This window comes from Macrobrachium nipponense, chromosome 21, assembly GCF_015104395.2.
Source record: "Macrobrachium nipponense isolate FS-2020 chromosome 21, ASM1510439v2, whole genome shotgun sequence".
NCBI classification, from domain to species: domain Eukaryota; kingdom Metazoa; phylum Arthropoda; class Malacostraca; order Decapoda; family Palaemonidae; genus Macrobrachium; species Macrobrachium nipponense.
The window spans coordinates 27139830-27152690 of NC_087212.1; the positions used below are offsets into that span (position 1 = coordinate 27139830).

Below are 12861 nucleotides of genomic sequence, written 5' to 3' on the forward strand. Positions count from 1 at the left end.
AAACTTAAACAAGTAGTGGGCAGATCATCTTTTAGTCCAGATTATTCACTTTCTGGAAAAGTTATTAACCTGGTAGGGGGTCCATCTACCCCTATCCTGGTCTGCTCTTCTCTTTCCTTAGTCACGAGATACTGAATCAAGCAGAAGAGAAGTAGCCATACCAGCACTGTTATAGTATGGAGGTAACCATGTCACTGAGTGTTGTTCTGGATCAGAATCTCCTCTCAAACTGACCTTGATAACATTTTATGCACCAAAGATACTGGTGACTACTGTTGGCATATGCACAGAGGCACCACTTTCTAACAAGGGAAGCCTAGATGCCTTCTTGCAACTCAATGCCAACAATTTTTTAATTTTATTAAGAAGCTACCAGCATTATCATAATTATTTTGAGTAAATATTGACTCAAGGAGGGCAGAGTAGTTCAAAGAACAGAGCAGCAATGTACAAAATCTTTGTGGCTGGTAAAGCTCCTGAAGGAAAAGAAGAAAACTTTTATCCTTACACCAGGAAATCACTCTCTTACCATTCAAAAGGCAGCAGTAATTCTGGGGAATGACAAGTTACACTTTGAGAGTACTCAAGTCACTCAGACACTCCCCCCACAACTCCAACAAAAAAGAAAGCACACATCCAATAATAGCCATGGGATGCCTTTCAAAGCAGTAAGTGTATGCCAAAGCCTGATTTTACAACAGCTTGGGGGACCTTTATGACAAGTGTCTATAAAAGAACAAGGCACTTCAATCATGGACCAAAGGAGTCCAGTGGACTAAGTGCAATATCCTTACCTCTAATACCAAAACAGAAACAGATCCAACTATGATGGTTCTGTCGTGTGTAGCGGTAAATGTGCAGGCTCTGCACATGATTCCAGGATGTTGCCAAGCACAGGAGAAAAATCATACTTGTGATGGTCCTGAGACTTTTAATGAGCACATCTTTGGAATACCTAACTAAATTCCAAAGAACTAGAATGACCCAAGAGAATAAGCAGACTTATGTCCAAAGAAAACTCAAGGACTGGTTGATCACTCCACTCAATGTCTAGATCTTAAAAAAAAATAGTGCATGACAGGGCACAAGAAGGTTTACAACCAGGAAATTAACCATGAGTGGACAAATGATAAATCTGCTAAATACCAAGGTTGGCTGCCATTGCAAGTGCTGTCAGGTGAAACACACCTCAGGAAAACTGAGCAGGTGACTGAGGACAAGGAGACTTGTGACCTACGAATTAACTGTAAGAAGCTAACAAACCAATCCATGTATGGTCAGCTGCTTCTAATAGTTACAGTGACTACCATAATCTCCAAAGAGGGCTATATCTGTATGAAGACATCCCAGATTTCTTGTGGGCTGTCCTCCCGACCTTCCTCCTGTTCATCCTCAGTTTGTAATCTATATGAGCAATCTTGCTGGAGTACGTCTTTCCCATCATTCATGTATATGACATTAGACTGCAAATAAAAAATAAACAAATAAAGAAGATTTACATATAAACACAATACCCTGGAGCCAACTAGCATAGCATACAGTATACAGTGGCGTTCTCAAGATTCGCAGACTCAACTATTTGCAGTACTTTTTCACTGGGCAATATTCACTAATTACTGTATTTTAATATCAATTTCATGGCTATATGTATTTTTTTTGCAATAAAACTATTAAAATATTCAGGTGTAAGCATTTTGGGAATATTTTTCTTGTGTTTGAATTAACCAATAAAGGAAGTTCTAAGCATTTTTATATGGGTTTTAACTATTGGCTGGGTTTTTGCTATTATCTCAAGATTGTCCCAAGGATGCTGCAAGGCGTACTGTGCTGCTAGGGCAAGAGGATCTGAGAACACTGAACAGTATACCTCCAGCTTTGTGTTGAATAGAGTGGCGAAAAGGTCTTACCACAAGCCTTCCCCAAAACGTGAAAAAGCCTATCCGCCGTGTCTTGATGCACAGACCACTCTGTTCCAGGATTTGGTTCCAACAACTCGGCTTATCAGCCACCACATTCCTCTTGCCTGGAATGTACCTGGCAGAGAACTCCAATAAGTTGACCATCACCTACTGGTGCATCTTGACTGTCAACTAATGGAGTTGACGAGATACCAGGGCCCATTTGTTCACTAGGCGCCCACCGTGGAACTCCCACAGACCTAGGAAAGCTGCTTTCAACTCCAAAATGGAAGATCTCCATGGCAAGGATATCTTCCAGATGAGCAAACCAACCGTTGATGGAGGCATCCGAAAACAGGAATAGGTATGGAGGGGGTGAACGCAGAGGGACACCCACTGTGAGATTCTGGTCATCCAACCACCAATGAAGGTCTTTTCTCACCTCTCCTGACAGAGGAACTCTCTGCAGAGGGGAATCTTCTGCTGGAGACAAGAAACTCTTTGGTCTCCACTGTAGAGAGTGAAGGTGAAGGTGACCTTAAGGGACCAGCTTCTCCATAGAAGACAAAATTCCCAGGACCTGCCACTAGAGAGCTGACTGTGACAAAAATGAACATGCCACTGACCTGAACTTCTCCAACCTCTGGTACGACTGAAAAACCCTCGATGCTACTGTATCTATATCCATACCCGGAGAGAGAGAGAGAGCTCTCTGTCTGGGAACCAGATTGGACATCTCCTGGTTTACTACTATGCCTAGCTCCTGACAAACCTCAAGGACGTGATCCCTGTCTTGAGTTAGTTTCTCCCTGGAGCTTGCCAGGACCAGCCAGTTGTTGTTGAATCTCGACAGGCAAATCCCTTGAGCATGAGCCCACACGAGACTAGGGCAAAGACCCTTGTGAACATCTGAGGGGTCGTAGTTAATCGGAAGCAAAGGACCTTGAACTGGAAGACTTGCTCTCCCAGGCTGAAGCGAAGGAACTTCCTGGATGAAGGGTGGACTGGAATCTGAATGCAAGCATCCTTCAAGCCTATTGAAAGCAAGAAGTTGTTGCCTCTTATTGCTGCCAAAACTGTCCAGGGTGCTTCCATCCTGAACCTTGTCTTCATTACAAAGTGATTCAATGTGGAAAGGTCTATCACTGGTCTCCAGTTGCCTGTAGCCTTTGGAACTAAGAAAATCTGTATGTAAAACCCTGGTGAAGGACAATGCGCTTCTTCCACTGCACCCTTGTCCAGGATCCTCAACACTTCCTCCCGAAGAGCCAAGTATTTCGGAGAGACTTGAGTGTAAGTCAGTTGAGAAGGGGTTTGTCTGAGAGAGGGGGAGACAAGTTGAAGGGTAGTAGATATCCCACCTGAAGGACGTCTACTACCCACTTCTCCACTCCATGCAACTGCCATTTGGCCCAATGGCCCGCCAGACATCCCCCTACCCATGGCAACGGGGAGCGCCCACTCAGCCAACAACCCCTCTGCCTCTTCCTCTAGCATCCCTCCCAGCCTTGTAGGGGCGAAATTAAAAGGGACGCTGCTGCTGTCTTGACTTAGATAGAGAAGCAAACTGAGAAGCCCTCAGAGATGTTGAACACCTGGTCAACTTGACGGGAGACCGTCTGGTCTGCCGTTGCGGGGGGGAGGCAGGAGGACAAGAGCAAGCCTCTGATTTAGATACCATCTGATGCAGTAGCCTATCTTTGGTATCCGCTCACCGCCGGTCGATCTCATCTTCTAAATGAGTTCTTGGGAATAGAAGCGGAGACTCAGGGAGACCCCAATTTCAGAGGGCCAACAAGGGATCTGAATCTACTAACCCTGCCAACTTTGACAAGCAAGCATCCCTCCTAGCCAGGAGGAGGTTGGCCCACAAAGTCGCACTATGATAGCCTTGATATGAAATGGCTTTAGCCCCAGACTGCAATAACCTGACAGAGGTGGAAGAACTGACTGAACCTCCCTCAGCGTGATCCAATGCTATCCTGGCTACCGCAGTGGACCACAAGTTCAACCAGGACACAGTCTGGAAGATGGTAGTTTGAATTTTGGCCTAGCCTAACTCCTTTCTTTCTCTATAAAAATGAATAATCTACCCACCTGTACGCTTTCTCCAACTCCAGTACACTCCAGAAATCACCTTAAAACACCAGCACCACAAGACTTACGACCCAAAGAACAACTCCTACCAGACAGAGAGCTCTCCCCTACCAACCACACACCACCAACACGTGCTTTCTACTGCCCCGTGTTATTGTTTACATCCGGCCGACGCCGCCGCCATCTTGTCTATGACGTCACAGCCTATGACGTCACAACACAACTTAAATACATCAACAGACACCTTCTAGAATCTACCACATGTTGTCTATATATAGGACACCCACCATATTTCAACAATGCATAAAATACCCATAACAATTATACAATATATAATCACACTTATCTATACCCATAACAATTATACAATATATAATCACACTTATCTCTTTCTCCCTCCCCTCCGACTGTTTCCTAACCTAGTATTCCCCTCTTAATTTCCTTCGTCCTCCAACTCTTTACCCTCTACATAATTTCTAATACATTCCCCTGAAACTCCTGCTTTAGTTAATACATCAGCCACTTGCTCCTTTCCTTTTATCCATCTCACCTCCTTTATTTCCCCGGATTCAATGGTTTCCCTTATTGCAGCAATATCTATTTTTAATCTCTTGCTACTTACACCAGTGCTCGATTTGATGGCGGTCATTATGTTTTTACTATCAGTGTTAACCAAGGCTTCTAAATTTCTCCCTCCTACTACCTCTTCCCACAAATGCTTGAAATATATCAATCCTTCTACAGCTTCCCCAACACTCAGGGCTTCAGCCTCAATGGTGGATTTTGCCACTCTCCTGGATTTCCTAGACTTCCACCATATGGGACTTCTCCTCTTCCCATCTGTCAAAGAAATAATATAACCCAGTTGAGTATGGCCATCTTCTATGTTTCCAAATGAAGCGTCTGCATAGGCTTCCCAATAAACCCTTTCTTCTTCCATCTCACTTATTGTAACTTCGCCCATCATGCTCTTAGTTTTTCTCACAATTTTAATAAGTTTCTTCATATCCTGAGTTGTTCCTTCTTTAAATGCTTTACTTAATTCGCTAATATCATATGATATTTCTGGCATCGTGTAGTAGATACCCAATTCAGCTGTCCTACCACTGATCTGTACTCTGTTAACTCTTTTTGTTCTAGCACTCTATTACCCGTATATCTTCTAGCCTCTGGTTCTCTTATGGAATTTATATACTGCCACTGATTAAGGGAAAATCTATTCTCCTTCTGCTCTATTACTACTCCTATATACTTGAACCTTTTACTCTCTTGTTCTCCTACTTGCAATTTCCCTTTCAATCTCCCAATCGTTTCCTTTAAGAATCCTTCAGTTCCTCCGTAGCAAAAATCATCTACGTGTGTACACAAAAAGCCTTCCAATTTATTGTTCTTTTTCCAAAAGAATATATTAGGTTCTAGTCTACTTCTCTCACCTTGAAGCTCCTTCACTACTTTCACCACTTTACAATACCATGCTTTGCTGCATCCTTGAGCCCATAGACTGTTTTCTTCAAACTTCCATAATCCCCTCCAACCATCTTCCCTTGGTGGCTTCAAGTACACTTCTCTTTGTATCTCGTCACCTTGTAAATATGCAGTTTTTGACATCCAATGTATAACAATTCCAATTTTTCACCTTTATTATGGTTAGACAGAATTTTAAAATTTCAGCATTGCATGTGGGAGCATCCTTTTCCCACTCAGCCATTTCTTCTTCAAACCCTCTAGCTACCAATCTTGCTTTACATATCCTTTCCCCCCCTTTTATCTTTTCAGTTACTATCCATCTTGTAGATATAGCTTTTTGTCCAACATCATTTACCTCCTCATATACCTGGTTATCTCTCCAACTTAGAAGTTCTTTTTCTTTAGCTTCCATTATGCTTCTATTTTCAAATCCCAGCAACACCTCCTCTTCATCTTCAATTTTTTCTACCTGACTATAATCCCTCAAGTTAACCCACCCTTTGTCACCTGACTGTGAGTCTCGTATATTGTACGAATCAGCCATGCTTGGCTTGATCTTTTTCCTGCAAGACCTAAAATAGTCCATTCTTTAACTTTGTTGTCCTGTATCATTGTTTATAGCCCTAACTCTATTTCCCTTTTTGAATTTTGGTATCTCTTCCATTAACTCGCTTTCTATTGACCCACTTTGCCCGTTATCTTCCACTGTTTCCTCTATCACCTCTCTTTCTATAGTCTCTTCTGTGTCTGCATTCCTTCTCTCACCCATTATCTCCTCTCCTTCCAGCCAATCTACTTTCCCTTCATTTGGGCCATCTGACCTACCTTTCACCCCATGGGATTTATCTATTCTAGCCGATATCTCTTCTGTATCTGGTGATCGTCGTTGAATCCTTGTCACATGTATCCTAGCTACTTCTCTTAAAGAATCCCCATGTTTGACTATTATTGTTTTCCCCGATACTCCCACTACCTGAGCAGGTCCTCTCCATTCATTTTCATTTTCCCTCTTATAGAATACCTCATCTCCTACCACTGCTTCTTCAAATTTATGTTCTCTGATGTTTTTGTTTAGCGCTATTCTTATTTTATTACAGGACTCATTTTTTATAAATGCTTCTCTGGCCTTGTGCATTGCATTCAGTGTGTCCCTTACCATACCCTCTTCCATCCCTTTTTCTCTGCTTGCAGGACTAGAACTTTCTTCTCCTATTAGGTTAGGCAGTGAAGGGTTTTTTCCAAATACTAATTGGTTGGGAGAGAAACCTCCATTATTCATTAAACAGTTCCTAGCACTCACTACCCATTTCAAAGCTAGGGACCAATCTACTTCCTCTTCCTCCATCATCTTCCTTACACTTCCCTTGATCATGCCTACGGTCTTTTCACATAATCCGTTGCTCCACGGAGATTCTGATGCTGTGGCTAATACTTTAATATTCCATTTTTCTGCCATCCTCCTTACTTTTTCATTTTGAAATTCTCCCCCATTATCTGACAATATTTTGGAGGGTGCTCCAAATATAGCAAACCAGCACTCAAAAAGTATCTTTATTATAGTTTCTGGTTTCTTATCTTTTATCCAACAGGCCTGACAATATCTCGTTGCCATATCCACTATTACCAAGAACTTTCTCTCTTCTATCTCTCCCACATCCATCGCTACGACTTCATTGAACGTTTTACTCCAAGAAAAGCCTACTACCGGTTTGGCGGGGTTTCTTTTGTATTTTTTATTTTTACAAACCTCACAATTTTTAATCAGTTCCGTTAGTAACTTTCTTATTTCCTCTTTTTCTTTTTCGATTAACCCATTACTCCATTGTGCTTCCTCTGTTAGCTTCCATATTTTATCTCCACTTCCATGACCAAACTGTAAATGTAATTTCTTCATTGTGTTCTTAATTTCCCTCGGATTCTTTCCCTTCCAACCCTCCAGTAATAATTCTTCTACCTTCCTCCTCCTTATAGGCACTCTTAAATGACCCTGTTCGTCTTCTCTTAACTCTACTTTCATTCCCCCTAATACTTCTACTATGACACAATTTTCTTTCAAATTTAGGGTCATACCCATTTTACTCATGGTTTGCTTACCTATCAGCCAGGGTATATCACCTTGCAGAATTTCCGTCTTCAAATAAAACTTTCTGTTTTTTAGTATCACAGGTATTTCTATTATTCCTCTGGACTTATAAGATGTCTCACCAAAATTAAACACTTTATTAGACTCTGTCCTAGTGTCCCTCATTCTCCTCAACTCTTCCTGACTCAAATCCATGACAATACGTGCTAGTCACAATTCCCCGCAAACTGTTGATTTACACCCTGTGTCCAAAATTGCATCAACCACCTCCCATGATGCTTCCACTATTTTATTAACTTCTCCTACATAAACCTCTTCTTCTTCTGTCCCATTTTCTGTTTTTACCTTATTTCTTCTAGTCTTGTTTCAGTTTTTCTTCCTATTATGAAAATTCTGAGGACAATCCCTAGCCCAATGCCATTCTGAGCTGCATATTGCACATACTGTTACCTTCCCTTCTTTGTTTATAGGATTTCTACCACCCCTTCCTCGGTTCCATCTTCCCCGATATCTTTGGTTTTCCCTCCCTCTCCCAGAACTGGCATTGCCTTCTGACGAACCCCACCATTCCCGTTCCTCTTTAGTCCCTAATCCCTCAAATAGTCTTTTCATTGTTTGCGACACTGTTCCGTACTCTAGCTTTTCTTGCCCACAAGCCGATAATACCATTTGTTTTTGATTTTCCGTGAGATTTGCTTGCTCTATTACATGATACCCCTTGACTTCGCCTTCAAGCGCGCCTTTCCCCATTGCTCTTTCACACTCAGATGCTGCCTTCTCGTATCTAATTAAATAGTCCGCCATATTTTCACTAGATTCTCTTCTTATTAGAAGGTATCTTTTTATTCTACCGTAATTCTCCATTACCGAGTCTTTTAGATAGGCTTTATCTAGTTTCTCTAGGATTAACTTTGGACCCTCTGTACCAGTAAGTTTATCTTTATCTAATGCTTCCACTAGCTCTCGGGCTTTCCCTTTTAAGCTCATTCTCATTTCTATCGCCGGGTATTTTGTATCTTCTCCATACAACAATAGCCAATCTTCGGCTTGACCTTTCCATTCTTTGTATTCTTCTTGTATCCCGCTAAACCTAGGACATTCCCTTCTCCATCTAGTAGTCTCCCTTTGTTCACTGTCGGATCCAGGCATCTTTGATCAACCACGCTCTGCTACCAGTTTGAATTTTGGCCTAGCCTAACTCCTTTCTTTCTCTATAAAAATGAATAATCTACCCACCTGTACGCTTTCTCCAACTCCAGTACACTCCAGAAATCACCTTAAAACACCAGCACCACAAGACTTACGACCCAAAGAACAACTCCTACCAGACAGAGAGCTCTCCCCTACCAACCACACACCACCAACACGTGCTTTCTACTGCCCCGTGTTATTGTTTACATCCGGCCGACGCCGCCGCCATCTTGTCTATGACGTCACAGCCTATGACGTCACAACACAACTTAAATACATCAACAGACACCTTCTAGAATCTACCACATGTTGTCTATATATAGGACACCCACCATATTTCAACAATGCATAAAATACCCATAACAATTATACAATATATAATCACACTTATCTATACCCATAACAATTATACAATATATAATCAGGTAGAAGCAGCAGCCTCCATAGCCATGTCCTCATGCGAAGAAAATTATGGTCCTTCAGATTTAACGGCATCCAGGGTCAAACCAGGCTTAAGATGGATCACGTCCAAATTAAGCTGATGCGACATCAGCTGAACCACACTGGTGGAATAATATTTCCTATGCTGCACAAGAGGAGGAGGAACTTCGAGGATGTACTGGAGCACAGAGAGCCATGCCGGTCCGAAACCAAGGTGTTAACATGCTGCAACATAGACTGAGCATGCCCCGACCAAATGAGTTCAAACGAGGCCTTAGTATCTTGCCTTTGACTTAGCAAGGCCTCTTTACCCATAGGGGTCACAGAAGACTGAGTCTGCGCTCTACACCTAAGATTTAACTCATGAATGAGATCAATAACCTCTGAGAAAGAAGACCGAAACTCCTGGCTCACTTCTTCCTCTGGTTTCAGCAAAGGAGACCGATGACACAAAGTAGCTTGGTAGGATCCACGTCCTTCCCTAACGACACTGGAGAGGCTTCCCTAGGAAGCCAGGCATCATGCCTCCCACTAGTTGGAGTGGGGTCCTAACTACTGAAGATCCTGAAACAGAGGACTTCAGAAAATGGTCATGCGAAGAAACCCGTACATGTTCTCGAGCCAAACTTTGTAGGTGCTGGTTTAACGAACCACGTACACGTTCATGGGACAAATCAAGTACATGGCCTTGCGACGACACACGAGCACAGTCTCGAGACAGAGAACGACGGCGAAGCGAACATCCTGAAGGAGACTGATCCCTAAGGTTCCAGTCTTTGGAAGGCAAACAAGAAACGTCAATGGACCCGAGTCACCTCACATTCGCAACCGTCAACCACGTTTGCTGAGAAGAATCTTAATCAGAGCCTTATCATCTTACAACCACGTTTGCCGAGAAGAATCTTAATCGAAGCTTTATCATCTTACAATGGACTGGAACAGGCAAAGGAGACAGATGGTCGAGATGGAGTGTGTTAGGGAGAGACACGTCCCTGGAGAGAAGCCGGTGAAGCACTCCTCTCAATTGCAGAGGATGCCACAAATTCCAGAATGGACTGGAACAGGTAAAGAAGACAGAAATGGTTGACATGGAGGGTTATCACTTCCATGGCCGCATACATGTGTGTTAGGGAGAGACACATCCATGGAGAGAAGCCGGTGAAGCACTCCTCTCACTCGCAGAAGATGCTACAAATTCCAGAATTCTCCGTTTGACTCGAGCAAGGAGAGTCCCGCTTCTCGACCACAGCTTGAAACATACCTGATGGCTCAGCAAGAGGTTGTGATGAGGTCATAGGCGAAGATGGAGATGACGTCACAAGAATGGGAGGCAAAGATGCCACCGCAGCAGACGTCATAAGCTGAGAGGATGCTGGGAGTGATGTCAAGACATCTTGAATGGCAGCACAGGTCAATGGCCTCACTGGCTGAGCGATAAAGGGTGACCCCGTAAGTGTCACATTGACAAAACCGTCCTGCTGGGAGGCAGTATACAAGAGGTAAAGTAGTATAGGCAAGGAGGTGAGGAGAATGCTGAGGGGGTTAGAGGGAGGTGACAAGCAGCCAAGATATGTGAGCAGGCCAGCCAATAAGGGGGCACCCCGTAGACCTAGAGCCACCCAAACAGCTGCCATCTTGTTTGATTCAGAATCTGAAATAAAAGAAGCAGAAAGCGTAGCCTCCTCCCTCTCGGGAAGAACATTATATCCTGCAGGAGAGGGGAAGTTACAATAAACAAGATCTCATCCTGTGCAAAACTCTCTACTTCCAATGACGAATTGAAGGAAGTACAACCAACACAGATAGCACACTTTTGAAACAAATCATGGTCAAACAAAGCAACTGGCTTGGGAAAGAGAGTGCAAGCAACTACTTTCCAAGGCGATCAAAGAAAGATTGATGCGTCGCGGGGTTCTATGCCTGGTCGGTGACAAGCTTCCACCTCTTATACGTATGAGTTGCCAGATGCCACAGATTCCTTTCTTTACAATCTTTGATTGTTTTTAACTGGTTTCCAGCTGGCGCAAGAAGATAATCTTATTGTTAAGACCGAATGTTTGTTCTGTGTATGAACAAAGCTGTTTTGCTTGCATTTCAGCCATCATACGATGGTAAAAAATTACCATACTTATGTTTATTGTCTATAAAATGTATTTTTTGCTAATATGTCTGGGTGTCTGCAGCTTTACCATACACCCAAAATTGTATTTGGTATCCTCCTTGACCCTGAGAGATCAAAACATCAGTTATGGATGCTTTTGCAATTCTTTCACTTGGAACATGAGCCTTGATTACCTTGAAAGACCTTATTGAAGTAGAACAACTCAATGGCAGTTTAGATTGACATTCTGTGCAGCACTTTCATGTGGAAAAGGTTGCAGGCACAGTATGTTAGAGGGAAGACTTTAAAGATTGTGCTCAGAATTCTTTAGTCTCCTGATTTCGAAGACCTTGGATATGGTCCTATAAACTTTGGGATTAAGAATACAATAATGAGAGAGATATGTCAAAAATAGGAACTGACTGCTGAGCTAAAGCCAAAACTGAATTGTTAAAAGACATTCCTCCCTAAGCTTTGGATATAACTTACCAAGGTAAGGTTAATATTAAAAAACCCTCGAGAACTGCTGCCCTTCAGGGCTAATATTTATTTATTATCTATTACTATTTTTTTTAACCTGACACAGATAATGAGCACTTGTGCTATAAAAGGGTATACATACAGACTTATTAGGTGCTCCCACCTCACTATTACATGTAGTACTTTACCGATTTGAGAGCTCTCGCTTCCACGAGAACTGAAAAAACTTCAGTCTTGAATGGAGGTAGGTTGAAAATCTAATATTGTACTTGTGTTAACATGTAGCTCTAAGCAGCTTCATAAAACTGAAAACTTAAGCAGTGGCATTCAGAGATCCAGCTATAAAGGATATACTTCCAAGACTGCCTCAAAATACACCTCAACAGAATATGATAGCTTCAACTTCTCACGAAGTTTTAATAAGAGCCAATTCATCTTTGGCAAAAAATAGAAGGTGAAGTGAAGCAATCAAACTATGAATCACTTACACTGAAGGAGAATCATCTGAATCTGGGTTAAAATCCACAGTCTAAATGAAGGAGAATCAAGAACCAAGACAGCAGTAGAACCCAACAAATTCACAGACTGAGATGGTAAGGCATAGATGTCATGGGATACAAAAGGAAAGTGCCACGTGTGTTTCAGGACCCATTACATCTTGCTCACTCACTGCGGTATTCTGTCACGAATTACATTTTTGGATTGGGATTTATCAGTCAGATCACAAGTTAAATCCCTTAAACTGAGGTATCAGTGTAGCCACTATTGTGGGGACCAAAGTGAAGAAACATCATTTAATTTCAATGGCACATGGTATTTCAAGAAGTCTTAATTTGTTCAGATTATTCAACATTTAAAATCTCACCTGTGGATTCAACATAAAATTCTGGATCTCTGGGTTCTGTAATTGATTTAGGAAAGCGGGTAACATTGTACGCATCTGCTCCTGAAGAACTGGATTCCCAGAAAACAATGGATTGGCTCCTATAATCTGCTGTGCCAACTCTGGATTGGCCATTAGACTCTGAAATGCATGCAATTAAAACAATTTCATCAACTCCAAAACTCCACTTAAAGCATAACTTATAGGCAAAATTCTTGAG

General features: G+C 42.3%; 1 protein-coding gene across 1 annotated transcript in view; it reads right to left on the minus strand.

Moving 5' to 3' along the window:
• LOC135197860 (ubiquilin-1-like) overlaps positions 1–12861 on the minus strand; it is a 130303-nt gene that overhangs the window by 12014 nt on the left and 105428 nt on the right. The window contains exon 7 of the mRNA XM_064225041.1: positions 12624–12782. Within this exon, the coding sequence (XP_064081111.1) occupies positions 12624–12782 (159 nt within the window). The remainder of the gene's footprint in view (positions 1–12623; positions 12783–12861) is intronic.